This window comes from Aquila chrysaetos, chromosome 24 (assembly GCF_900496995.4).
Source record: "Aquila chrysaetos chrysaetos chromosome 24, bAquChr1.4, whole genome shotgun sequence".
Classification (NCBI taxonomy): domain Eukaryota; kingdom Metazoa; phylum Chordata; class Aves; order Accipitriformes; family Accipitridae; genus Aquila; species Aquila chrysaetos.
The window spans coordinates 1,546,451-1,573,572 of NC_044027.1; the positions used below are offsets into that span (position 1 = coordinate 1,546,451).

The 27,122-nt window shown below is 46.4% G+C and overlaps 2 protein-coding genes across 9 annotated transcripts in view; one reads left to right on the top strand and one right to left on the bottom strand.

Annotated features, from left to right (window-relative positions):
• Positions 1–3,915, top strand: part of LAMB3 (laminin subunit beta 3) — a 33,126-nt gene extending 29,211 nt beyond the window's left edge. For all 7 annotated transcript variants that reach the window (XM_030000262.2, XM_041119872.1, XM_030000256.2 and 4 more), the window contains 5 exons: positions 294–501; positions 1,521–1,662; positions 2,049–2,225; positions 2,684–2,837; positions 3,295–3,915. In XM_030000262.2, the coding sequence (XP_029856122.1) occupies positions 294–501; positions 1,521–1,662; positions 2,049–2,225; positions 2,684–2,837; positions 3,295–3,431 (818 nt within the window). In that variant the 3' untranslated portion in view covers positions 3,432–3,915. The remainder of the gene's footprint in view (positions 1–293; positions 502–1,520; positions 1,663–2,048; positions 2,226–2,683; positions 2,838–3,294) is intronic.
• Positions 3,916–4,171: 256 nt separating this feature from the next.
• On the bottom strand, positions 4,172–20,517 carry CAMK1G (calcium/calmodulin dependent protein kinase IG). 2 transcript variants are annotated; one of them, XM_030000263.1, is made up of 13 exons: positions 20,174–20,517; positions 15,488–15,605; positions 12,483–12,611; positions 11,876–11,950; positions 10,961–11,099; positions 10,695–10,818; positions 10,040–10,115; positions 9,347–9,459; positions 8,214–8,292; positions 7,701–7,788; positions 6,502–6,929; positions 5,843–5,976; positions 4,172–4,811 (listed from the first exon to the last, which is right to left on the bottom strand). In XM_030000263.1, the coding sequence occupies exons 2-12, from the start codon at positions 15,577–15,579 to the stop codon at positions 5,880–5,882; spliced, it is 1,440 nt and encodes a 479-aa protein (XP_029856123.1). In that variant the 5' UTR covers positions 15,580–15,605; positions 20,174–20,517; the 3' UTR covers positions 4,172–4,811; positions 5,843–5,879. The 2 variants fall into 2 exon arrangements, with proteins under 2 accessions (XP_029856123.1, XP_029856124.1); XM_030000264.1 differs by having other exon boundaries at positions 5,843–5,973; positions 20,174–20,516.
• Between the last annotated feature and the right edge of the window lie 6,605 nt (positions 20,518–27,122).

Sequence of the window (27,122 nt, forward strand, 5' to 3'; positions counted from 1 at the left end):
CTCATCCGCTCAGTGAGGTCTACCTGACTGCTCTGGGCTTAGCCAGGGTGTTCTTGTTGCCAAACGAAAGGTATCATTTCAGTCCTTTCCTGAAAGTTTTGCTGATGTGAATGAGAAGTACATGGAATTCAAGGGGATTAAATTCAGGGTGGATCCTGGCAGCTGTCTGAAATGAAGAGACTGTGTCCGTGAGAGCATGCACGGCTGGATGTCTGCCCTCATCCTCCCTTGCATTTGCACTCCCACCTTTCCCCTCTCCCGTTTCTGACGCTGTCTGTCCGTTTGCTCTGTAGACAAGGACACGGACCCTGCCACTCTCCAGGAAATCAGTGAGTCTGTTCTCTCCCTACGTCTCCCCACGGATGCTGCCGCAGTCCTGAGAAAAATGACTGAGATCCAAAAATTGGCGACCAAGCTGCAGTGCCCGGAGAGCATACTTGCCCAGACGGCCGAGGACATCGCTAAGGCCAAGCAGCTTCAGCAGGAGGCAGAACAGGCCAGGTTGGTTGGGGTTCAAGGGCTTTTGGCAGCTGAGAGCCACTCAGCTGGAGTGAACGTGATAGTTCTCGGTTGGGTTGAAATCTCACTCTGCTGGAGCTGTACTGACTTGCACAATCTGAAGTTTTAGGCCAGGTTCTTCTATGTCTGTACAGTGCCTCAAAGAATGAGTCTGCAATCTCTGCCTCCCTGGTGCCCCAATACAAATAAAAAATCTGGCTGCCAAGAATAGATCCTCTTATAGACACTAGAACAAGAAGGTCTTTACCAAAAGTAATGGAGGCTTTTCTCTATCTCTTGAGTCCCTGTGCTGGGAGATGACAGGGTTGCCCTGGTATTACTTGATATTGGTGACCTACATCCTAATTGCACAAGAGAGCATGAGGAGATTAAATGGGCTATTTGTTTTCTGGGTGAAAGTTGGGAGGATTATCCCACGGTCCCTTAAAAGTAATTACAGAGTGTCCTTGCAAATTTGGAGCACCTACTTTGTCACATGTTGACTTGCAGCAATATCCCAGCGAGAAGGTTAGTGGGATAAGTATGTAAACTCCTTGATAATGTCTGACACCTGCTTAACCTGCTGGAAATGATGAGACAAGGAAGTCTGGCTTTCTATGGAGAGCTCTGTCACCCTGCCTGAATAGTCCCACTGCAAGCAGAAAAGTATTCGTTGAAACTGGTTCAGTGGTTATTGCTTTCCCTTCAATACTTCTTCTTGCACCACTTACAAAATAAATGTTTCTAACTAGTTTAAAGGAAGGTGTTTCTCTCCCCTTCTCAGTTTGCCTCCTCTGCTTGGGGGTATGAAATGGAAGTAACACTTCTCTCGAAAGGAAACCTGCTGGAGTGTAGTATGTCCAGATGTGTGGGTTTGTGGCTTTTGGGGGAGGGAGATTGCAACCGTCTCGGTAACAATCCCGTCTTGCGTCTCAAGCTTCTTTATTTTGTCTCTGCAACCTTGACTTCCAGCCCATGCAATTACCTATGCTCACCCCTGTCCGTTTCCCACATTTCCCCAGGAACCGGGCGAATGCCGTGGAGGGCAATGTGGAAGAGGTGGTTGGGAATCTGCGACGAGCAAACACGGTGCTCCTGGAGGCTCGGGGTGCTATCAGGGGCTCTGGCTCTTCCCTTCGGTTCATCCAGGAGCGCGTTGATGAGGTAAGTGATGCACAGTGACTTCCCAAGAACGATACTGTGCCCTGCTCACCGCTCCTTTGAAACTTCCCCGCTTGGTAGAGTGCTGCACCAGCACAGCTGGGAAATGGGACCTGGTGAAGCTTTTGCTGTAAAAATCTCTTCTTTCTGCTGTACCTCACTGGTGTGCTTCTCCAAACTCCAGTCATGGTCCCTGTCGGAGCCCCCTGAGACAAGTCCCGGGGCTGCCGTGCTCAGCTGCGCAGTGAGCGGTCCCCGCTCCCTGCCGAAACCCCGCTTCTGCGATATGTCCTTCAGGCAGCGTAGCTGGTCCCTGCACAGAGGGAAAAACCATTAGGAGTGGGCTTTGGATGTGATTTCCTTCTTCATGTGGAGCGCTCTGCTTTTAGATCGAGGCTGTTCTCGGTCCAGCCGAGAAGAACGTGAAGTCCATCGCGGGCCAGCTGGACGGGCTGATGGAGAGGCTGTCGCGGCTGCAGCGCGGAGCGGACCAGAACCGCCTGCGGGCCACCGACGCGCGGCAGACGGCCGGGGAGGCGGGCGAGCAGGCCGGGAGCGCGCAGCAGGTACCGGGCTCCGGCACGTCGCCGGCCGGGACGGTCACAGCTGTGCTCCGCTTCCCCGCTGTCATCAGACAGCAAAGCCAGCTGTGTCCTGGCACGTTTTTAGATAAGGCGAGGAGGCTTTCCTGTTCAAGCCGTGGCTTGCGCGCTGTCGTGTCACTTCTTATTAATCTGATGTAGTATCCCACTAGTGAATTTTTCCAGGACCTTTCTCAGTCCTAATGCACTTTGCTGGAAACTTATTTCTGCTGTATCTCCCGCCTGTATGTAGCCCATACAGCTGTCAGTCAGCATCTTTGTGAGTGCATCACAAACTGTTACTCATTCGCATGATAACGGAGCGACAAAGCTCTAGTGCAGTAGCCATTTAATATTTAAAATGGATTCAACGTTGGAAAATCCCCTCCCCCCCCAGTCTATTTGCTCGATCCTACCTGCACTGCTTATTTACTCTTCCACAGGCTTTCGAACAAGTGAAACAAATGTATGCTGAGCTGAAGAGAAGGATGGAGCAGAGCCCGGCTCTGGGAGAGCAGGGCAGCAGGGTGCAAAGCATAGACCTGGAGGCACAGGCTCTGTTTGAGGAAACTTTGGCCACGATGCTCAGGATAGAAAGTAAGGCTCTTTGTGAACTCAGTGTAATAATCTCATGCACTGGTGAAGGGCTTTTGACTCCCAGAGGACTGAGGGAAAGAAATTGTGAGGAAGACAACATACTCTCGGCAGTGAGATGGTGTGGATTTGGGCTGTATCTGCTGGTGCTGCCCCGGTAAATTTAGAGTTCGCAAGGGTGTGTGTGCTGCCGTGGAAGGGACCCCCTGCCTGCAATGCCAATGTGCCCCCGTTTTCCTCCATTTTTAGGCATTCAAAACTAATGGCTTTGTTCAGAGCAGTCATGTTGGGGGTTTCTTTGAGGGGAAGAAGGGGGAACACGGGATGTGTTTTTCTGGCCCCACCAGAGCTATGCAGGAGGGAGGTGGAGGCTCAGCCCAACCTGCTGGGGTGGGTAACAGCCACGATGCCTTCCTTCAGTCCGATCATCACGTAACCCCCTCCTGCCCTCTCTCCTCAGCTTTAGAGATGGAAATTCAGGAAAGCAACAAGGCTTTGATGTCCAAGTCGGCCAGGCTGTTGGGCCTGGAGGAGCGGGTGGGAAGGATCCGGGACGCCATCAACAAGCGAGTCGCCTACTACGAGAGCTGCTCCTGAGCGAGCTGCCCGCGCTCCAACGGCATTGCCTTCCTCCTCTGCAGACACTGACTTGTGTATTTATTCCCATTTTCTGCCTGGAGTTCTCATGTGCCTAACGTCTCTATTTTTAGCAAATTGAGTTTCTGTAGCTCTGGAAAATAGCTGCACTGAGCCAAAGGATCAACCGCGTGGAGAGGGCTAACTTTGGTTGGACTGGCTGAAGCTGCCCGGTGGTTGGAGGAAAAAGAGGGAGAGACATGAGTCTTCCATGGCAAATAAAAACATCCCCAAAGCTGTTATTTCCAGAGGGGTTTATAAACCAAGAAGTTCTTTCTTTTTCTTGTTTTAGCCAATTCAAGCTCTTTAAGCTGAATTTCACTGTTCAAATTAAAACCCTCATGTGGGGTCTTTTAAAACTTTTTATCTGTGCTGCAGTTAATCCTTAAAACTTGCTGTGGCTTCAGTACTTCCATCCTAGAGCTTTCTTCAAATGACCAGATCACAGAAATGGAGAATTTTATCTCCATCATATCTATATAACATACCTATATTTATACAAATAAGAGAAACACAACCTCATACTCAAAGGTGAAGTCAAATGTCTTGTTTGACTTTCTGCCACAATCTGCTTATTTACCATGTAATGCTTTGCCAGAAGAATACCAGAGGGAGCAGGTCTGCAGATGCACAGGGAATGCTTTAGAAGGGACTTAATAGACCGTTTCTGCATCAAATTTCTATGAATAACCAAGAGGCACTTTACAAAACAAAACTTAGCTTTATTAAGCAAGTATTTATTGTGCAATTACAGACTTGGAAGCAGGGAACTTAGACCTCGCTGTGATTATTATCGGACATATGGAGGTTGCTAGCAGGTTGTCTCTCCTTTTGTAGCTGAAGTGAGAACTGTGCAGCCTGGGCAGCTGGTGGATGCTGAACTTCAGAGTGCCAAAGCCAGGGACTAACCAAAACCCAAGTAGTGGATAGGGTGAATATTGTAAAAAATAACTGATCTGCCAGTGAGTAAAACTCTGCATGGCTTTGGTTTGTAGGATTTATGTTGTGCAGTGCGATTATTATGCATTGGACAACTAAACAGTATACAGAAAACAAAAGCTTATAGCATTGAGCGATGTTGTATGGATAATATACACTGAATATGCTAGCAGTAGCCTCAGACTTTCCCTTGCCTTCTCCCAGCTTTAACGATCCAGAAACACCCCGAGGTCACTGCATTGATGGATTCCTGGGACGAACGTGCTGCTTGTCACCAGTCAGTCACTGCTTTCTGAGACACTGCTGCCTGCCTGCTCCTGGCGGGACACAGCCTTGTTTCTTCCTTGCACTGTTGATATCTGGCTTTGAAGTGCAGAAAAGAGTAAAACAGCCCTTCTGTTTCTGCAAGAGAGGGAATTTCAATTGAGGATTGAACTTTGTTTCACTAGACTGCTACCTTCAAACTGTGCTTTGTTAATAAGCAGTAGCATGGGGGTTAGGAACAGCTTAGATCCCTTTGTGTGTCTTAGTTATAAAGGGTTATTACATCACTAATCATTGGAATGGACCTTTTTGGAGCCTATAGTAGATCTTGCTTGCATTTGTCTCTTCTATTAATCCTTTGTATATTACAGTTCTGTTCTTACAATCTTATCAGTAAAGAGTATCATAAAAGATGATAGGAGGTAGCTCACTTTGTATAGCTTTTGTGGAGAACTATGCTAGCATATGCTCGCCTTTGAGGAACATTCTTTATTGCAGAATCTAATAGCAATACTTCTTATTGCTCATATATAATGTGGTGCAAATGATAACAGTTTAGGTAGTCCAGAATTAATCCAAACTATGGTCAAACAGGATGAAACTTTCCTGATTGTACTCTGCTTACCTACAAAGTGAACATCTCCATGCTCTGCTCTCTGGTAACAAAGCAACTTAAACTGACCTGCCTGGACCGAATATGTGAAAGGGAATGGCCCTTCAGGCTGCAGAGCTGTCCTGCCTATGCTCAGCCATGGACCAGCAGCCTGTTGTCAGCCCTTTGCTCATGGTCACAACCAAGACCCAGCTGAAAAGCCCCAATCCCAGCTGATGAAGCTGTTTGGTTCCACTGTGGTTCCCAGTGAGTAGCTTTGAATAATTGTAGAGTTTGATATGACGGGTCCATGCTTGGCTTCCTTTCACATGTTCCTTGGGCAACCCTGTTGTAATGTAAAGCCTGTTGGATTCAGAGTCACTGGACTAGCCTTAGTGGAAGCTGAAAGATGATTTCTTCCTTGAAAGATTATTTAGTTAAGGCTTTTTCTGCTGCAAAAAAACCTGTGAGTCAATTTATTTCATGTACAATTACTTTGCTATTTGTGCCTTTCCCTTTTTCATGCCGTAATGGGATTAATTAAAAGCAGCTGGTGATTGGATTGTGGAGCACTTACCGCTGGCGCTGTGGGGAGCTCGGTGGCTGCCTCCTCATCACATAATCAAACAAACTCCAGTTTGCCCAGTACCACAGTGGGAAGAGTGTTTACTGGTTTTCATTGGAACAAGAACTTCTGATTTGAAATGACTGCTTGGAAATGGAAGAATCGGAAGAGAAAGAAGAAAAAAGAGAAATAGCAATATTTACAATCATTCTGCAGGTGAATCAAGATTGCGTTTTTAATATAAAGAACATCAGCTGCTGAAAGCAAAGCAGAGCTGGGTGCAAGTCAATGCTGCAGCAAAGGCAGGGTCCAGTCACTCGGCACCAGCTGAGTAATTGGCATCAGCAGCTTTAACCACAGGCAACTTCAGTTTCTGGAAAGCAAATGTGCTCAAGTCAATGGAGTGCGGCAGGGGAGCCCTGCTGCCTCACCTCACTGCAAGCTTTGCCACGCAGCCTGGGCAACGTGCCTCACCTGATGCTCGCACGAGCATGGAAACCTTTGGCTGGGCACCGCTTTCCAGCCAGTCAGAGCGTTTGCTTCTGTCCTTATTCCTCCCTCCTTTCTACCTCTACCTGGGCCTGGCAACTTATGTGCCAGGCAACTCCTTCCAGAGATGGTTATTCCCATATACTTTATTGGAAGTTATGGTTAATGACTTGGATACCTACTGGGATTTTGCAGATTTTTTAAGAAGCACTGTCTCAGAGCAGAAGGACGTCTTTGTTTTCTCGTGCCCCATGCAGGCTGGACTGCAGCCACAAGAAGTTCTGGTTGGTGGGCTATGGTTATCCGGCAGGACCAGGCTGCTGCCCGTGGGCAGCGGTCCATTATCTGAGTGGCTTTGCAGCTTTTCCTCTCTCATTCCGGTGTCTTGCTCCAGCTGAGTGGGACGGTTTGGGCAGCTCTCTGTGGGGACCAGAGGGAGGGACGCGTCCTTGTCTTTGTTTGGCGTTGCTGGTTGGGTGCCCACCGTGGGCGTGTTGGGTCTGGACGCCTCTGAGACTTGTATAACGGGGAGGGTGCTTTCAGCCGCCGCGTGACCGTTCATGTGGAGCTTCTTCATGTGGTGCACGACGGCTGCGGCGTTGAAGGCTTGCTGGGGAAGAAGACAAAAAGCCCACGGTGAGCACCTGGTGATGCCAGCTGGGCGGGTGCTGCGGGACGAAGGGGCTGTCCCCCTGCGGCGATGACTGCGTGCTGGGGGGGGGACCACTGTACGGGCTAGCGCGGACTGTCTGTTTGCACAATACGTAGAAAGTGGGATGTGCTCGTTCCTGGCATAAACACCGCGGTTTCCATTGAGTGCAAACTGCTGATGCTTTTGAAGATTACAACCACTTCTACGTGAGGAAATCAGGGGAACAGCTGTAAATTACCCCACAGTGTGAAATGGAGACTAGAGCTGAATTTTGAATGTAAGTATTTAAAATGCTGTTGTACACGTGGTTCCTATGGCATTCCTCTCTCCACCTAAATTCTGACTAAAACTCTTGATGTAAATGAAGTACCAATTTATCTTTGAGGCTGAAAGGAAAAGCTGGATTAAGCTCCCCAAAAGGTCTGCTGATGGAGCACCGATTTCTCTCCCTCAGTACAAAGGCAATGTTCCTTTCTCTCTCCCCTTTGCTTTCTTGGCGAGGCCACTATAGTGCAATGTTTGTGGTGAATCTACCAGTATGCATTGCAGCAGGGAATATTGGTCCAAACATACTATAAACAGTAACTGCATACAATTTTCAGGCAGCCTTTGGAGGATCTCAGCTTTTGGGTGCTTACCCACACAGCTGAAGCCTTGCTTATTGCTAGATGGCAGCAACTGGCATTTGTTAGTGAAATGGCTCTAGGCTCCCACCAGCAAACGACTTACCCTCCATTTGCTCTTTGCAAAGTTTTTCTGAATCTGAGCGCTGACAGATGGGTATATGTCACGGTGAAGGGCTGTATTTCCATTAATCCTGCAGATGGGGAGAGAAGAAAATGGGCTCGTAGGCAGATGGCATTTGTAAGGCATTCCACATTCTGGAGGCAACTAACTGCTTTGTACGTTCAATCAGCAATAATTAAACCCAAAGGAAAAACAGCAACAAAATGTAACACAAACACACACTTCAAAGCTTGGAAAAGCTCAGGATGGGATTTCTTCTTTGCCTCTGTTTATGGAGGCAAATATGCACAAATTGCATCTTTAATTATTCATCATTTTCTTTCTTTGCACACAAAAAAGAAATACCCAGGGCCACGCGGAGGCAGACGGTGACGTTAATAACGGGGGCTGGGGAGACACCCCTGTTCTCAGCTACCACTGAGCACGTGGAGCGAGACGCGGAGGCTGGTAAATCCCCGTGGCCGCCAGCTACTGCCGGGGCCCCGGTCCTCTCACCATGGGTGCCGCAGGGCTTCTTCACAGGTAAACCTCGTGTTTGGGTTTTTCTCCAGTAAATGTCTGATGAAATCCTTGGCTGTTTTGGAGAGGAGGAAAAGCAGAGAGAAAAGGTTATTTTCTCCTTGTTCCAAGATATGATCCTAATAGGACATGGCAAACGCTGGTGGATAAACATCACAAAGGTCAGCCCCGAGAAGGAGGTGTTTGTACCGCTTCATTACTCTGTTAAAGGGAGATATTTGCAGTGAAGGGCTCCAGATGAAAAAATGTTAACTGGGGAGGGATGTACCAAAATTCACGCTTAATTACATGAATTTGAGTTGAATTATTCAGCTAAAAAATACCTCTAAAAAACATAAAGTGCAAACTGAGCAGATTTAGAAGTTGCCCTAAAGAGCACTTACATCCCTCTCTTTTTTTTTTTTCTTCTTCTTTTGCAGGGAGGATTGTGATGTTTGTTATTAAGTCCTAACAAACCTCCTGCTAGTTTTGTTTGTATGTATAAAAGACTGATGTTCAAATTATGCTGCTAAGATGCTGACTTCAGTAAACTCTGTGCAGGTGAGCTCCACAAGCAGGTTAGTCTGGTGGAAGGGTGTAGGGGTGGCTGACACGGGTCGCTGTGTTGCTGTAAGGATGTGTGACTTGATGGGAAGAAAAGCACATGGGAAAAGAAGAAAACAAACTGAACCCAGAAAAACAAGCTGAAAAAACCCTGGAGTTCCCCTACTTCCAAGGGAACACTAAGCCCCCTCTGATCTCGCTAATCATTTGTGAAAATCAGGGTTACATTAACAGAGGCGTCAGCCAAGGATGCTGCATTACAGGCAGGATGCAAAGTACCCCAAACTCTGCCAGTGCAGCTTGGCTTTGGCGTCATCACCCCCGCTCCTGTGGTGCCGGGAGCCTCTGCAATCAGTTCCCACGTCTGGGGGTTTGCTGCTGCGTGAGTGACTCAGTTCAACGCTTCATCCTTTCCCGTCGCTGCTGAGGCAGGCGAAGGGCGTTTGGGGGGGTGGGCTGGGGGTGCGTGAGGATTTGGCCAGTGCAGGCTCGTGCCCGCGGGTCACAGGGCTCTGGATTGCAGCTTGTGGCAGGGAGCGCGGCACTTCCCAGTGCTGGAGATTTACCTGACTCGGAGATATCGTCCCAAAACGGAGACTCAAACTCATAGTAGCCTTCCTTAATCTTTTCAAACAGTTTGGATTCAGTCTCTTCGTAGAAAGGAGGATACCCGCACAGCCTGGAACAGAACAGAAAGCCAGCATCCCTTCAGCAGGGCTGTCCACATCTGCACAGGCTCCTCCGCAGCCCGGCCAGGCTGGGCACGCGCGGGCAACACGAGTGAGCAAGTGAGTGTGTGACAGAGGAGGCTGCTCTATCCATCCATCTGTCCCTCACATCTAAGTGTATCAGTAAAGCTGCAGAAGAGAGTCAAAAACTTAACTGCAGCAGCGAAAGGACAAAGCCACAGCTGGTACATAACTGCATAGTGTGGGAGGAAATGAAACAAAAAGTACCGAGGAAGACTGAATGATATTTGTAGGCAACTGAAAAAAACAAAGCATAGGATGAGGCACATAATAGAGAAAATGTGATTCCTTTCATCTCTGCTCCAGTACTTGATTCCCCACATCCCTTTCATTTCTATGGTCTAGTGAATCTATGCAAAGGAAGAATACAGTGCTGCTGTGTTCCCGCAGCAAAATGGGAGGTCCAGTATCGCCTCCGCTTGCACTGCCGCTCTGCAGAGATGTATGAAGCGATGGAGGAGTTGGGAAACTCATGGAAAAGTAAGTGGGATGCTGTTTGCTCTTACTCACAGAATATAGGTGATGACTCCAATGGACCAGCAGTCTACAGCTTTGCTGTATGGTTTTTGGGCGAGGACTTCAGGGGCTGCAGAACAGCAAAACCAAATGAAAATTCCAAGCAATAATAAATTATCCAATACTGGGAAAAGCAGTAGTTTCTTGTACACTTGGTCTCTGAGGGGCCAGTGCAGAGAATCAGCCAGTATGAGCCCCATTTACCAGTTGGATTGGTCTGTGCTTTTTGTATCTATTTTATGCCATTGAATGGAAAGAACCACTGATAATTTCTGCCTGCATCCAGAGATTTTAACCAGTAAGCTGTGGATCAAGCCAATGCAGTCTGGTGGACATTAAACAAAATCCTGTTGTGTTAAAATTATTTTTGTAATTTTTCAGTAAATACATGACTAATGCTGAAATATATTGCTCTTAAAATTTTCCTTTTCTTCAAACTTTTAAATGTTCTGGGATTTTGCAGTCTCTAAACTCATCTGTAATCCAGTCTTTATGTGGTCCACATAGTGCATCTGTGAGTAGCATGTTGTTGTTAATGTAATTACGGTTTGTTTTTTTTTTTCCTTTCTGCTAGGCAACGTATTGTACGTGTACAAGCTTTTTTCCAGACGGCCCACCAGCACAAGCCCATTCCTGATCCTTGGCTTACCAACATATCCCGGAGTCCCACAGGCAGTGGACATGATGCCATTCTGTTCCATTTTAGACAAGCCGAAGTCTGTGATCATGATTTTGGAGTTCTCTTCAGGAGTAAGGTAAAGAAGGTTTTCAGGCTGTGAACATGAAGTGGTCAGAAGTTGAAATTTATGGTAGAAAGCCAGAAAGGAACAACAGAAAGTCATGGGGCAGAGCCGGTAAAGCCTGCAGTCACGCCAGCTCCCCGAGGCGCTGCTGCTGCTGCGGGACAGGTCTCACCTTCAGGTCGCGGTGAACTATTCCGTTTTCGTGGAGGTACTTCACTGCTGTCAGGACCTGGTGGATCACCACACTTGCGTCTTTCTCGGTGTAAACGCCCCGTTCCAAAATTCGGTCAAACAGCTCTCCCCCAGATACCCTGTGGAAATGGTAGTTCAGAAAGAAAAAGACTGGAAAAAAAAAAAAGGTTAAACAAAGCTAATCACGCTTTTGTGTTAGGCCAGCTAATTTTCTGGTCTTTTTACAACTCCACCTACAGAAGAACTGTTCCTTGGGTAGCAGTTTTTGTGAGACTGAGGCTGATGTATGCTCTTGAGTGCAATTTCAGGGTGTCAGTAAGCATTACTGGTAAACCTAGGGAATTTGGGTAAGGTTATGAGGCAACAACTCCCAGCAGGTCTGAGCCGCAGGCATCCACCACTGCTGGCAGGATACAGAAGCTACACAAGCGGGTATATGTTTTTGTGTGATTGCTTCCTTTAGCTAAATTTGCAAGTTAGCAGTAGCAGCCGGGTGCTCAGAGCTGATGCCCGCAGCGAGCTGCTTTCTCTGCAGCTGACATGTTGCCCATTTTCATTTCTAGAAACCCTGCATGGCACAGCTTTAATTAGAAATACTTCTGTCTCTGCCCTGCTAAACTGTGATGAATTAATTTGCATAAATAGATCCTAATCTTGGTTTAGAAACTTGCTGCTGAAACGAGCATAGGCCAAGACAGCATGAGAAGTGTCCAGGTTAGTTCAAACCATGCGGCTCTCGCCTCGTTAGTGAGGGGTGTTTGAACGGCTCCTGTGCACACAACTTTTACACGTGAGGGACTCTGGTGTGTAGGTGCTGAAATATGATGCATCACCCTTGTCCTGCCACTCTTCTTCCTCTGTGGCCCACGAAGAAATGGCTCTGCTTGATACTTACAGCTGCATGACCAGGTAGAAGTGGGTTGTGCTCTCATAAATATCTTCTAAAGTGACGATGTTTTCGTGCTTTATTCTGCAAAGATAAATGTAGGTCAGAAACAAACCTGGCAAGGACAAAAGTGGCTTTTCAAGTGGAAAACCCAACAGTCATCTTGCTTTAATCACCAGTGAAAGTTCACTGGCCTGTTTTGTGGCTGATCTCCCTCGCACTGTGTGGCAGAGGATCGTTGACGCCACTGAAAACTCCCTTTGGAGCACCAGGCACCAACAGCAGAGGAGCAGACCCTTCGTTTATAAGCAGCTGCCTGCTCTGCATCAGGCATGTTACTTGGATGGCAAAAGTATCGACCCTGGTTCTTCTTTACCTGTGTACTGCTCTGCTTCTACCTATTTCCTTCCACAGATCTGGGGCAGTACGGCTGTGTTGGGGTTACAAACCCAGGCAAGGAATGAGAGAAGAAACTTTACTAATTACTAACTCACAGTAATATTTATATATTCTTTAAAAAGAAATACTGCTTTCTTTATATTATTCTTACTGTAGAGCCACACATCTTGGGAAAGGACATTTGTTCTACTTGACGTTACAATGTATATATGCTCACTTTTTCAACACTGCAATTTCATTCTCCAAGCTGCTATCCCTTGTGAGAGGAGACTTCTTGATGCATTTCAGAGCAAAGAGCTTGCCAGTGCTTCTTTGCTTCACTAGGAAAACTTCTGAAAAGGCACCTCTGCAGAGAAGAGAAGAAGTTGCATTTCAGTAGATGCTGCTGCTGTGAACTGGAAGGATACTTACAGAGAGAAAGGAAATTGCAAGAAAAAAAAATATGGTAGTAATTTAACTCTAGGTGGGTGCTGATTGTAAAGCTAGAACTACATCTCCATCAGCCCCAAACTTAGGACATTCAATGCAAGATTATGCAAAATTTTCTGTTTGTAGAGAAAAGGTTATTTTTGCATAGTTCATCGTGAAGCTGTGTTGAGGTAGCGGACAAAAAAGGCCCCTGCCATGAAATTAAATCACATTCTTCGGGACCATCTGTAAAGACAGTCAAGTGTTTTGCTCCTGCATGTGCCAAGCTATGGGTGAACTTCAGCCGTGCCGGGTTCAGAGCACAGCTCCGGGGAGGCAGATGGCAAACACGGCTTTCGGCACGTGCCTCGGGTGGGTGCGGGAGGAGGGACCGTCCGTGGTCTCACAGCTCGCTGCCTTTCAAGGAACCTTTCCACTTGAATCCATTGGGACTGGGAGGATTTTCCTGGGCTAAGTGCAAGCCCAGCTGAGGGGCTCTATCGATGACCACCTCGCTAACGGGGTGGTCGGCAGCTTGGGTGCTCGCTGGGGTTAACAACCCCCTGTGGAAAGACCTCAACAGCCTCCACTCTAACAGGGCCAAATTCCTACTTAATACAAATCATGTTTCCTCAAAGCCCCCATCGTCTTAAAGAAGTCCTTCACTTTCCCTGATCATCATTGTCCTGAGGACCGAGATAGCCTAATTGCAGTGAGGAGATCCCACTTATGTTGCAGTTTGGGTAAATCAACCAACGTTCTGTATATCTAAAGTGCAAAATAACTGGATAACCTCAGTTAATATTTTCATTCAGTATCTAATGTGTTTTTCTTTCTGCAGAGACCACTAATACCTGCGTACCCTTAGTGACAACGAGTGTCTTGTACATTCCTGATAAGGGTTCAGCCCAGTGCAGCGATGAGCAGGTATTTATAACATGCCTAAAGCTCACAATCCTGTTAAAGGTTTGTCTCAGGCAGCTGAACACGTGTCTCGAGACAGTGACAGTGCATACTTTGCCAGGTCAGTCCTCAATAATCTTCATCAAATGAGCAACAGATTAATTGATGGCAGTTAAATGGAACTTGCCACTGAGTCTGCAAAGCCCTGCAGGGAGCTGGAGGGCAGAGCAAGGAAGGTGAGAGCAGTGAAAGCACCTTCTTGCTTGGGATGCTATTACGGCAAACCCAATAAATAAGGGCAGAAAACCTGTATCTCCTGTAATCCACTAAACAAAGAATCCAGCATGCTGTGCAGATAGATTGGCTGAGCACGGAGCCGTACCCATCTGGCACGCGGCGCTTTGCTCGTGTGTCTTTGTTAGCAAGTGGCAGCCGGAGATGACGCAGGGGAGAGCCGGAGCCGAAGGCAGCTCCTCGCTCCGCTCTGCTATCCTCCTCCTCCAGTGGCGCCCTGGGTGCTGCAGAAGCAATGTGCAAAACCATTGGGGTTGTGAGGAACTGGGCTGTGCCAGAACTGGTTCCTAGCAAGGAAAAAAAAAAACCAACCCCAAACCAACAAAAAACCCCAAACAAAAAACCCCATAGATTTTTGGGAAGGCATCCCAATAGATGAATTCGAATCTTTGTTTCACCCAGTAAATTATATGTAACGGTATTCTCTCTTCTGGTGCAAAAAGCAGGTGGTGTTGGGACCTTTTCTTTTTTTCACACATTTTTCTCCTTTTATCTGTATAAACTCTGAAGGCTGTTTTGTGGAAATACCTTTCAAGTTCCCGAGAGCTCTCAGGGAATAGGCAGGGACGTCCTTGCTAAGGTCCCTAATTCAACAGTTGTGGATGCTGGGGAAGGTGATAGTAAGTTTCCAGGTAGTTTTAGGTCCCAGATCTTCAATTATAGTCTTCAGCTAGCTGAAGCAGTGCATGTGGAAAAAATCCCAATTTCTAATGCTAAATTTTCCTATTAATGTAATAGTAGGAAATGAACAACCTACAAATCAGATGCTGGGGCATCTGTTCTATATATCTGTCCCAAACAGTTTATAATAATTATGCCCCTTATTAAAAAATTATGAATCAACAAGTTGGCTAGGAGAGAACAAAGCTTTTTCTAACCTCATTCCTTTAGAAAAAGCTGCTGTATAATTTAACTAATTTCTAAGGCTGACCAGGTACATGATAATTTAAAACCTCGCCGAGCTCTGGAGTAGCTGTTTTTGGGGAGCTTTGCTGTGGGTTCTAAAGTCACAGAAAATTTGGCCATGACAGAACTCGCTGGTGGAGGTAATCTAATTCCTCCTCCACCACCTTGGAAATGTTTTCTCGTCTGATTCACATGAATAGGCAAATTAAGCTGTTAACTCACAGAGAAGTAACGTACGACTTGAACATCCTTGTTCTTGTTTCATCCCTCAACTGAGTCAGGGTTTGTGAGCTAAATATACAACTTATTATTACAATACCTCTCTCAGAGCCATCCCTTGACCTTGCTTGGCCTTGCAGCAGCAGCAGACCAGTGTGCTCAGCAGGAAAAGAGCAAAAAACTTAACTAAGCTGCCACGCGGGCTTAGAGGGAAAGGAGGAAAGGGCAGAGCTGACCCGGAGCCGTGCCGCGGCGCTGGGTGGGAAGGAGCTGCTCCGGTGCCGCTTGGCAAGCGTGAGCCGTGAACCAGAGCAGCAGCAGCAGCCACGCAGCAGTGACGGGGCTCCCACCCCTCACCTGGAGACTGGTGCCTGTCTCACACGGAGCCGTTTTCTTGTGACATTGGCCAGTGCTGGGAAGGGAGTCGCTGCCCTGGGCTGGGAAGCCGGTATCTAGAGGTGGCCCTGTCTGGAGAGCAGCCGTGGTACTTACGATCCCAGGGCCTCCATGAAAATGAATGTTTTTCGGATGTTGCTCGTCTGTTTCTTCCAGGAGCTGCTGTCATCCTCTTCCTTACGACCCATCTCCTCCAGAGTGGAAGCAGGGAGCGCTGTGAGGAAGAGGAGGAGGAGAGGTGACTGATGTGGCAGGTGCTCATGTGAACAACAGGACTACCCAGGAGCCAGCGGGATTCAGGATGCCGTGAATGATGTTTACTCGGTCGGAGGAGTCAGACTTTTCAAGCATGTGAAATTTTGTGCTGCTCTTGCTACTCGCAACTGTTCGTGCTGACCACGTCCCTGCCGCTGCGTCCCGCTCCAGCCGTCAGTGCAGCGTAATACCAGATCAGCTGGGTAGGAGCCGGTGACCATATGGTAATACTCTCTTGTCAGTATACTCATTTAGCGCGTGTTGGCAATTACAAATGTTTATATTGTGCTACATATTTAGTGGTTAAAAAAGCCCTGCTGAATGGTTGCTAATTTTAACTAAAGCATCCATGACTTCCTGGATTAAAAGTTAGGTACAACTAGCGATGGAGATGGATTTCAGTCGAGCTGCTTTATCGCTCAAATAATAAATAGTTTAAAGAGCTTATGACTGCAGGGAGGGGAATTGATATAAAACATTTTGTTGATCTGTCTTGTACAGTTTGCGCTGCTGTCATCTTTAATTTTTGTTAATTGACAGACTGCTTTTGCTCTGAGTCATAACCTTCCCGTTGCCTTTTTCTCGCAGGGCTGCGATGCCACGGTGCTGGCTGGCGGGAGGCCGCTGCCGAGGCGAAGGGGTGCCCAGCTTTTAGTGCCCTGCCCTGATGGGGTGTCTGTGCTGCAGACTTGGAGCAAGTGGTCCCCGCCTGCAGTCCCCCCCCACCCGCTTGGCATGCAGGGGACGGCGAGAGCGGCTCGCAGAAAATGCATCTTTCTGCAGTCGCCCCTGCTCTGCGGGGTGGCGGCTGAGCGTGTGTTATCGGCGTTGGAGGATGTAACTGCAAGAAATCTGGTCTGTCGATAAATGCAGCCGCGGGACTCCCGGCTGATCCGCATGTCTGAAACACATGCTGCCGCTCACGGGCGGCTTGACCTTGGTCAGGTCTCAGTCCCCCACTGCTAAGCTCTTTAGAGTGCAGGCTGGGCAGCACTGCTGTAATACAGAAAGTAACGCTGTCAGCCTGGGGGGAGCTCACCACAGCGGTGGGAGAATTAGAGCTTGCACAAGGTCTGGGAGGTGTGAAATGCTATACAAACATCTAAGCACTCTTAATAAGATCAGGTCTAACGTTACAGACCTAGAAGTATCCTGGAAGGTGAGAAAGAAGCCCTGAGACTAGAAAAAAAACATTTTAAAAAGTGGCTTGTCCACACTATCAGGATACAAAAGAAATGCACTGAAAATATCCCCAGGCAGCAGGGGCTTGGGTGTTGACAGCAGCACGCTTGTCACGTGGAGCATCCCCTTGGTACATGGAGCATCCCTTTGGTACGTGGAACATGGCACTTCTTGAGAGCAGGAACGGTTGCCCCAAAGCCTGTGAGACACAGCTGAGCCTTCGAAAGACAAAGCACAATCTTTTGTGTAAAAACAAGCATTTGGAAAAGGCAGAAGTATTAAAGCAGAGAAAAAGCTGAAAGATCTTGTTTCATGACAGACAGCTTAGATACTGAATTCCTCTTGAACCTAGTTTATCTCCTTAATTAGCATGGTTTCAGGGTTTTGAGCTCCTTGACACAATTTTTTAAAAAGTTAATTTAACATTATTGAAAACAAAATTGACTCAGTTGTAAACAGCTGAAGGCTTCAGTCCATAAAATCACCACAGGCCAGCGTGCACTTGACCTTTATTTACCTTCTGGATTCTGATGCATGTGTAACTCCTAGAAATACAACTCCTTATAAAAACCAGCCATATCTTGCTGTTTAGAATCAGTGAAGATCAAAAGTTCTTCAGAAAAATGCTGATGAATTAGCAGAAACCTTTCTGCCAATATTTTGAGCCCCCAAATGAAGTCTTCTTTCGCAGTTGTCTGCCCATCCCAAATCTCTACAGATCTGGATCACAAAAAAAAGAATTTTCAGCAGAGGCATTCAGCTGCTGGTGGAAGGTGAGTTTTATCCACTTTAAATAAATAGCAAATGCATGATGCCAGTGTGGTGTTGAATGATGGATAAAATTCAGATGACCTCTCCGTTTCTTTCCCAGCCTACCGTCAAACAAAGAATATGAAGTAAAAAAAAAAAAAAAATAGGTCAGCCTGGCCCCAGGGACAAACAGTATTTTAGTCTCCGTTCCCGTGCAGCCCCTGTGCTGAAGCACAGCCCGGTTGGCCCCAGCTCTGGGGGGGCAGCCCGAGAGCAGTGCGGTGCAGAGAAATCCCTCCTGGGGAGGCTGGACCGTGCCGCAGGCACCAGGGCAGAGGTGACGGTCCCCTCCCGCGGCGGGAGGTGACAGTGGAGCCGTGTACGCTCACTTCTGTGAATTTGGCCCATTCGAGTACAAGTGTCAAATTTGCCTGATATTTGCTCCTTTAAGCTCGATTCCCCTAGTATTCTCAAGTTTAATTCCTTGTGAATTCAACAAGTTTCTTTTTTAAATGGATTTTGCTTCTAAAGGAAGGTAGTATCGTGTTTTCTTTAGTCTCCTGTGAATCATCGGTTCATCTTATAGTTCCTCCTTCTGTCGCTCTCTGTGTACAGCATTTGGTTTTGCTGATATCTGGAGGAAAGGCTGGATGAATAGCTCTGACTCCCTACACGTGTATTTGATTTCCTGCTTCTCAGTTTTTCTGTGCCATCACGAGCAAGTCATTTCCTGCCTCCCCTCGCCTTTCTGCGAGGAAGGGGAGTAAGTGCTGCTATTCTGAGAGCAAAATAATGAAATGTTTGAATTGCCTAAAATATAAAGCTGCATATATGCTCGGGTGATGAATACTTGCCCACCTTCCTCCTTCCTCACGTTGGATCACACTCTTCTCAATACTTTCTCCTCTTTTGATACATGGGAGAGTATTTGCAAAGGGGCTTGGTGCAGGATGCAGAGGCCTCTCGGTCCAGCCGTGATTATGGGATTATGAGACCTGTGGCTTTCCTGATGCAGGCTCTGGGAACTCATCTTTACTTTGTCTCTCGATCTGGTTAAGCCACTTGTTGCACTTCGCAGCAGTTTGTGAGAATGCAATGTTTGATATATTTGTTGTCTGTTTTTTGTTATTTATTCAGGCTCTGGCCCAACAATGTCCTGATCTTTCTTGGTGCTAGTACACAGCATATGGGTAAATGGGGTTTAATGTATCTACTCGCTTAGTTGAAGAAGCTTTACTTTCCCCAGGAATAGAAAACATCAAAACAAAAGTTGGGCAAACAGACTTGGTGCTTGGACTGTCAGGTTTTCCTGCCATATGATGTGCCCGTCTGTGCACTTCCATCACGCTCCTGACATACTTCGTCTGTCAGATCCATCCTGTCACCCCACGTGCATCACCCCTGGCTCGGTGGGCATGTCTTCCAGCCACAGCAGTGGGATGCACAGACAGAGCATACCCAATGTGCACTTGAAAAATACATTATTTTAAACACCTAAACTAGAGAAGGGTCTGTGTTCGCCCTTTTGCCTGTTCGCCTTTCGACAGTGCAAGAACAGTAGTGTGTTAAGATTGCATAATAAAATGGAAACGCTTATTAATTAATGTAGGTAAAGACCTTTGGAGATTAAAATGAAGTACATAACATTGGTTTAATTTGTTTAGCTTCCCTCTTCCCCATCATAATAGATTAAGCAACATGTAGGACTTCAATCTGATGAGTATATGCTGAAAGTAGTAAATAGTTTCAATATTAATGTCTAACCTTTGGGCTCTTCTACAGACTAAGTCAATAAACGTGACTGCTGCTATACTCTTGCCTGATCCAGCAAATGACACATCATCACTTAGAATGTAATGAATGTTATTATGACCTTGCTTAAATATTTCCTGAAGAAATTTGTTCCGCTTTCATATCACACAGTAACAAATCCATCTGCAGACAGACACTCTGCTTCTGAATGGATATACTGCATTAGCAAAATTATTGTAAGACATGATTAATAGTCTTGTGACAAAGTTACATGTGGAGGGGGAAGATACATGCTGCTTTCATGATTTTGCCTTTAGAATTAGAAAGAAGTTTACAGAAAAAAAGGACAATACAAAGTCAAAGGGGTTTGCTTTAAAACAATACACCAAAACAAGCAATCTGCATGTGAATGAATTAACTGCCAGGCTAGCCTCTGTGTTCAGGGACAAAAGAACAAGAAATTGAAAACATGAGCTCACCATTAAACCCACATTAAACATCTTGTTTTCATCCCACCATTCCATCAATTCAAAAGCAGTGTGTTAACTTAGTAGTCCTTGATGAACACTTGCAAAACCACAATCTTCATTACAAATATTTCAGATTCCTTAAAATACTTTTGAAGTAAAATGTCAGAAGGCAGCTTTCTATGAAATTGCTAAATATAACGTGAGTGCTGTAGGATACTAGACTAACAGTCTGTGCAGAGAAGTCCTCCAGTGTTTTCCTGTTACTAGATAAAATTCATTTTAAAAAAACAGGTTAGCCAGAATCCCACCTGCTTCACTGCACGGAACAGACAGGAAAAGCAAATGGCTATGAAGAAAATAATATTTTGCTTACCCAAGTCAGCACAAACAAAGCAACTCCTGTTCGCTGCTGCTCCGGCTCGGCTCCCGCGGTCTGTGGGGATTAGAGCCTGCCTGGGTGCTCACCGGCGGTGAGGAGGAGGAGGTGGCTCTGCCGTGATGGTAACCAGGCAGCACTTCACGGGGAGTAAATTGCCACGAGCACGAGCTGCTCGTGGGTGTGCGTGTGCATGCACGTCGCCGTCAATAACGGCAGCGGTACCTGGCAGCGCGCACACGGGAACCCCAGCGCTTCGCCGGCAGGAATTGATTCAACTGCTGCCGGGAGAAATGGTGCGCGGTGCGCAGCAGCAGCCGCTCCTCGCAAGTATCCAGTTTGGTATTGAAATATTCCTGGGTGGAATGCAAATATAATTTGCCTTAGTCGAACAAATGACTTCTCGGCATTAAAAAATTGCCCCATTTTCTTTTGTGTGACATTCGGAGTTCTGTGGGGCCACAGAGGGTGAAGCAGGACTGGAGCAGGACAGGGTTTCCCGCCAGGATGCTCCAGCACCCCAGTTCTCTCATCTCCAATGCTGGGAAGGTGATGCTCTCCACCATTTTTAGATGGCACAAGACCATGGAGAAAAATCATTGCAGCAGAGATTAATCTCTATCACCAGAGTTTTGGACTATTTTAAACCATAGAATGGCTCTATTTTGACTTTCAAAACCTCCGTGTGTGTGCCTTCCTGAGAAGCACAGCACATGTGAATATAGGAAATATTAATAATTTTTTGAATCTTTTCTATAGTGTAGGATTTTTAGAGATGGCAATAACAACTTTACTGACTGCAGTCTCAGTTGATTTACACTGCCATCTAGAATAATGCATGAACATATCATTGCGAAGTTTAGTTTTATATCAGGAATAAATCAACTCTGAGGCAATACTAGAAAATCACATTTTCCTTAGTGTTTTTTTCTTCAGTAGCTTAGTTCCAAGGAGAAGGCTGTTTGGTATTCTTCATTTCTTTGTTGGCCGGACTCCACCACTGTGAACTCCATAGTGTCAGGGATTTTGGCCAGAATTTCTGGATATGGATTTGAATGCTAAGGTTTTCTTCAGTTCTAGGTTTTGGTGGAATTTGCATTGATCTAATCTTGAAACCCTTGTAAAGCTTCATCTGTTCCTTCCTTTAATCTCTTCTGTGTGGCAGCACCACAAGCGGTTGTGTGGCCTCGTCTGCACCTCCTCGGGAGTGAGGGGGAGCCCGTCCCACTGCCGGCATCCTGGGAGAGGCACCAAAATCAGAGTAACGTGAGGTCATTTATTAGGGTGTATCTATACCACACATATAGATATATGCCCTACACGTATGTAGGTATAAACGTGGACGTGCAGGTCAATCCCTCTGGTCCTGCTGCAGCACAGACGTTTCCATTTGCGCCCCGGTGTAAAACCCATGGCAGCTGGCAGAGAGCAGAAGCCCTGGGCAGGGAGGCACAGCGCCTGCCCCGGGTGCTGGACCTGCGTGCTGGTGGTGCCCAGTGCCCTCCTGCGCCTGGCCAGGGCTGCTCTGCCCGCTGTGCCTCGGGACAGACCTGGACTGAGAAAGGCGCTGGCCGCTTCTGCCTCTTGCTCTTTCATTCCCATCTGTTAATTCCAGTTTTAAAACATAAAAGCAATTTAATGCTTTCAGTATTATTGTCTCTGTCATATTCAGTTCTCAGCCCATTTCTTATTATTTCATAAGATTTTGGATTTTCTTACTAATCTCATTCACTTTCTCAAAAGCTATCAGCAGTCGTATCCTAACTAGAAATTTAGTGGCCACAGTTAAAATTTGTGTTGTGAGATAACAGAAACAAAGGACACCCTGGACCATGGAGGGCATTTTAAGATAGATTCAGCTGAAGGAACCTACGTTACCGCAGCAGAGCCGAGTGCTGCCCGCAGGCACTGGCAAGGTAGTCGGTACACGTGCAGAGGAGGACAGCAACAAGTCCTTGATTGAAATAGGTTCATTACGATCATAATTCCAAAAAGAGCACTAGTAAGGAGAACAAACTGGCATGTATGCATGAGCATCCATCTTCCCTGTGATGCTGGTGTCTGACCCCTGGGGTTTTTTTGCCTTGCACGGAGAACCGCTCGCCAGCCCTGCGTGGGGGGGCACTGAGTCAGGCCAGGCTGGGTTAGTTGGAGGGTGATTAAGGGCAAATGAAATTAAAAATGATACAATTCACGATAATGTGATTGCTTTGGGAGAAGTTTAAGGCAGAGATAACGAGAACAAAAGGGAAGCATTTACTGCGCTCCAGTCCTTGGAGTTTGTGTGGTGTTACTAGTTGTGCTGAAGATGGCTGTGATAAACTGGAGTGGGTATGCACGCTTCGTCTTGCTCTTGTACCACTTGCTGTAAATGTGTTATAAATCTTACAGAAAATGCATGACTGCAGCAGGGTGATGCTAGGGACAGCCATCAGTTAGAAGTAGGAGGAAACTTGCCTGAAAAAAAGGAAAGCAGAGCAGGGCTCTTCAGTGTGAGAGCGCTGCAACGTTCCCCACATCAACAGTGTTCAGAGTTTGGCCTTCAGAAACACACGGAGAAAACCACCAACAACCCAGTGGGAGCATGAGGGAAAAGCTCCCTTGTGTGCTTTGCTGTGGAAAGAACCAATCGAGATGGTGGCTCTCGACCTTGCCTGATAGAAATCTAGGACAACAGGCAATTCAGTTCAGGGACTTTTGCTGAGCTCTCAATGGGCTCGAGCTAAAATAGCAGTTATTAACCAAAGACACTCAGAGCAAGCAACAATCTAGTTTTTAATGGCATGAATCAGAAGTGAGGAGGTGTGATGGAAACCAACAGCACAATGTGCAAATTACAGCAGCCTGTTTGCAGAGGTGTTTGAAAGGTGCCGTCAGGCCAGAGAACTACGCACAAAAGAGATTTTCAAGGAAAATCACATCTGATCTTTGATCCTGGTCCTGGGTGCTGTTCATCAGACAATGCCAGACCTTTGCCTTGGAAACGAATAAAACGGTGGGACTTAGCTCAGGTATCCTCTGGTGAGAAGGGACCTGGAACACTTCTGCGTGTTTTTGGAAAGAAGTGAGAAAAAAAAAATATCTCCCAAATATCAGTGAGAGGGCAAATAGGGCAGCAGGGCCATTTGCACAGGAGGCGCACACACAGGGGGTTTCAAGCAGAGAAGTTTTGAGACGTGACACCCTGAACGTAAATACAAACTCAGAAAGCAAATCCAAAGAACCAGTGTTGGTAATCTCGGGGTTTTCCAGGAGCTTGGCTCGTGGGTTGTAGAGCACCAGAAGTGCGATCCCCAGGTGGACAGGCTCGGGTGCGACAGCCTTGTCACCGCCTTCGCTCAGCTGTAGCATCCCAGCAACTCCCGGGCTGGTGCCAGCAGAGAGCACTGCAGCACAACCAATGAAAACAACATGGCCTTTGGAGCAAAAGTAAATAAATAAGGACCTTTATGAACAATGCAGCTGGAGTTTCTGACCGGTTCGTCTGGGGAAGGTGTTATCCTAGATGAGCTCCTTGAAATAACGTGCAATTCAATAACTTATTCCTCTCAAGTGGAATCTGTAAGTGTTACTTGCTTTCTCTTGTTGTCTTAAAACACAGACACTGACTGTAAAGCAAGGAGGTTCCTTCATTTATAGCGTGATTGGGAATGGGTTAATGTAGAACTAGATGCTGCTGCTTTGAATCTATACTGTCTCAGTTGGAAAGACTTGCTCTTTTCTACAGGCTTTATTTTTATAAATAAAGCGGTTAAATTGGTAACTGAGTTACCCCAAAAAAGCTGCAGGTTTTATGCATTCTTCTTAACCTGGTAATTATGGTCCTGAGAACTAAGCGGTAACCATTCATTTTAAAACGGTAGAGAATCATGTAATTAGCTCCTGATAGGCATGTGCTGTTAATTAAGCTGTTCAGTGGTACGTTTACTGTACAGCTTGATTATCTGTCCCTAAATAATTCAAACTAACGTGTCCCTCATATTGCCATTGTTTTCACAGAAAACTGTCATTCTGGGACATGTCCTGACCCACTACTAAACCACTGTCCCAAAATCTACAACCACCCTGTGACCTAAAGATCAAACATTGTGGATTGGGGTTTAAGACTGAATTTCTTCAACTGAAGAATGGCTGCTTTTGAATCACATTTAGCCTGTATTGCACAACGACAGTCCACATGAGGTATATTTGATCACGCACGCAGATGCTTGGCCATCCTGCTTGTCGGCTTTCAGCCTCGCGTTCCCGGTCTGCAGAGTTCCTGCCATATAGTGCATTTCCCATGTTGATAGTTCATACTCAGAGTTGACTAATAGGAAGTAGCAGCCAATTAGGAACCCAAAAGGGCCTTTCATTAGCTTTTTGAAAAATTAAGTACTAATTACATAGGTTTGAATAGATGTTTACTCAAGGGGTTAGTTATGCATCCATAAAAAGCCAAACTTAATTTTGTGCATCTGGGGAGGAGAGGCTCAGGAAATCACGGTGACTGCTGGCTGGTGATCCATGTGGAGCCTTGAAAAGTTCATCCTTACCAACCGCTGCCGCAACTGCTCATCCCTTTGGAGAGACGCAGAGGGAGCGACCATCTCTCGCTGGCAAGGTGGAGATAACTGATGCAAAGCACAGACAAGGACAGCCCGGGTCTACACTTTGCTTTATTTTCCGCGTCCTTCCCACAGAAGCGCTGTGGGTGCATCGAGGACTGGTCCCACAGCCGCCTCACCCGGCCTTCTTGGGCTCCGCTCCCCACTGCCGTCCCTCGGGCTCCAGCTGGCAATCGCCCCGGGAACTTTGGTCCACGTAGGGCTGGGGACAGGCACCACGGTGGAGAACAGGCTCCGGCCTCGGCAGTGCGCTTGGCAGCGTCCTCTAAAAGTCATCAGTGACATGCCTGTTCTAAACGGGAAACTGGCTGCCTTTGAATGGCAGGACACCTCCCTGCTACATAATCCTGATGGGGAGAAGGTTAAATATATCAGTCATTACAGAAAAAATAGATAACAGGAGCAATAAAATTGAGAATTTGCAGAACAATTATTTTTACACCATGTGATGGCTGTTAAAAATCAAACCTTTTAAGGCATTCCCAGTAAAAATATAGCTTTCTTCTTTTTCAGTTAAAAAAGAAATCTTTCAGGATGCTGAAATCTGGCTGAAAGACTTTACCAAGAGCAATTTTTCTTTGACTCTTATTACTGTGTGCAGTAAATAATCAAGGAGATAACGGTATTGTAGAATTCAGTTTAAGAAAGAATCCAATTAGATTCCTCTGGGTTTGTCTCATATGGGATTATGTGTGTTTCTGTTAAGATTTGTTTCCTCTTGGGCCAGATAGCAGCTTCAAATCACTTTTTCTGTTTTATCTGTGATTACAGGTGCAAGAACAAGAAGGAAAAAACCCTCCTATAAGTGACACACCAACACCACCTTCCTGATCTGCTCAGCAGTCCGGGAGGAGGATGGAGACAGCCTTGACCTGGGTTTCCATTCCCTCCCTTGCTGCTGCCGGTCACACAGCCAGTCGTACCCCGGCTCTACGCTCGCCTGGGGAACACTGCAAAACACCGGGGAGGGCAGCGAAGGTATTAGGAGAAGATGCTGAAAAACTGCATACGTCACTTCTGGAGAAGTACGTGGAAGTCCTGCCAAACCAGCTCCACATTTGCGAGTATCACGTGAGAAACATCATGAAGTTTGGAAAGCATGGTGAAGTATCAGAAAGAAGATGGACATTTGTAATAACCCGATATCCTGGCTGCTTCTGTGTTATCCAGAGTTTGTAGGTGGCTCTGTGTACCTGTAAAATACCCCTCTTGAGGTAGAGGAACTCACACAGTGAAAATACTGATAAACACACTGGCTAGAGATCAGTGTTTAGGAAGTTGTTCATGAAATCTTTTTTCATGACTCTCTCTGGATTACTTTTTGCTCTCAGGTACAGTATGATGGCATTCTAGATGTTTTTTACATGAGTGATATCTTCAGCATAATTGCCACACAGACTGATTTACAGAATTTCCTGGGCTAACTATTGCTTCTTCTCTGGTGCTTCACAGCAAGTTTTGAAGAATGTGGGACTGGGCTACAGACCAAAAGGAACCGTCGCCCATGGGGAGATCGAGCAAGGGTGCAGCGTGGCGAGGCAGAGCAGCAGGACACGAGGGCTAATTTTTGCGGGAGCAGGAGTGTTTGTTTTGCTTTTTGAGTGATGACAAGTGAGCAAACAAGATCTGAATTTCACATCTGCTCCAAAGACTTCTCTTACTCTCTGTAAGTAGCCAAAACATATCAGGAGTTGGTAAGACAACATGTCTGATGGATTTATGCTTTTTTTTCATCAGCTTGCTGAAAAGTGGAAGCTAGATGACAAAACATTTCATAAGCAGTCACAGAGTCCATCTCCCGGCATGTGGGAGTACTGATAAAAGCCGGCTTTGCCTGAAATTGTAAACTGCACTTTAGTACCCTTGATTGGAGCTCTGTAATATTGCCCTCACGTTTCCCACGAGACCTGGCTGACCATCAGGATTTGGAAGTGTTCGCTTTACTCATCAATGCGTAAGATGACCAGAGACGTGGTTTAGTATAATTTCCTGAGGTGCTGTTACTTGTAACGGGCCATTACCCCGGTCTGGTGATGTTCAGAGAAATTTTTATCTGCCTGGATCCTGCTAGATGTAATTATTCAGAATATCTGTTTTCTGACCATTTGAAAATATCTGTAGGATGGCTGCTGGCAGCTAACATGTCTGCTGTGACACAGGGAATATATCCAAACCTATTTAAATAATCTTTTCTCTGTACTGTTTAAAGAGATGGCAGTTATCCTTAAGGGTAAATAGACTACTTTCCAGGTACTCTGTCATCTTTAAACACACCATGCAGTTCGTTATAGCAGCACTAAATCAAAACCACTTCTTGTCAGAAGGAACCTTCCCACCTC

What these genes read in the sequence shown, in the direction of transcription:
- CAMK1G (XM_030000263.1), bottom strand. Translation starts at nt 15,579, where the DNA reads ATGGGTCGTAAGGAAGAGGATGACAGCAGCTCCTGGAAGAAACAGACG. An exon ending in GGAGTCATCACCTATATTCT is followed by an intron (nt 9,460 to 10,039) that starts GTGAGTAAGAGC and finishes GTTCTGTTCCAG; the next exon opens with GCTGTGCGGGTATCCTCCTT. An exon ending in GAAGCCCTGCGGCACCCATG is followed by an intron (nt 7,789 to 8,213) that starts GTGAGAGGACCG and finishes CCCCATCTGCAG; the next exon opens with GATTAATGGAAATACAGCCC.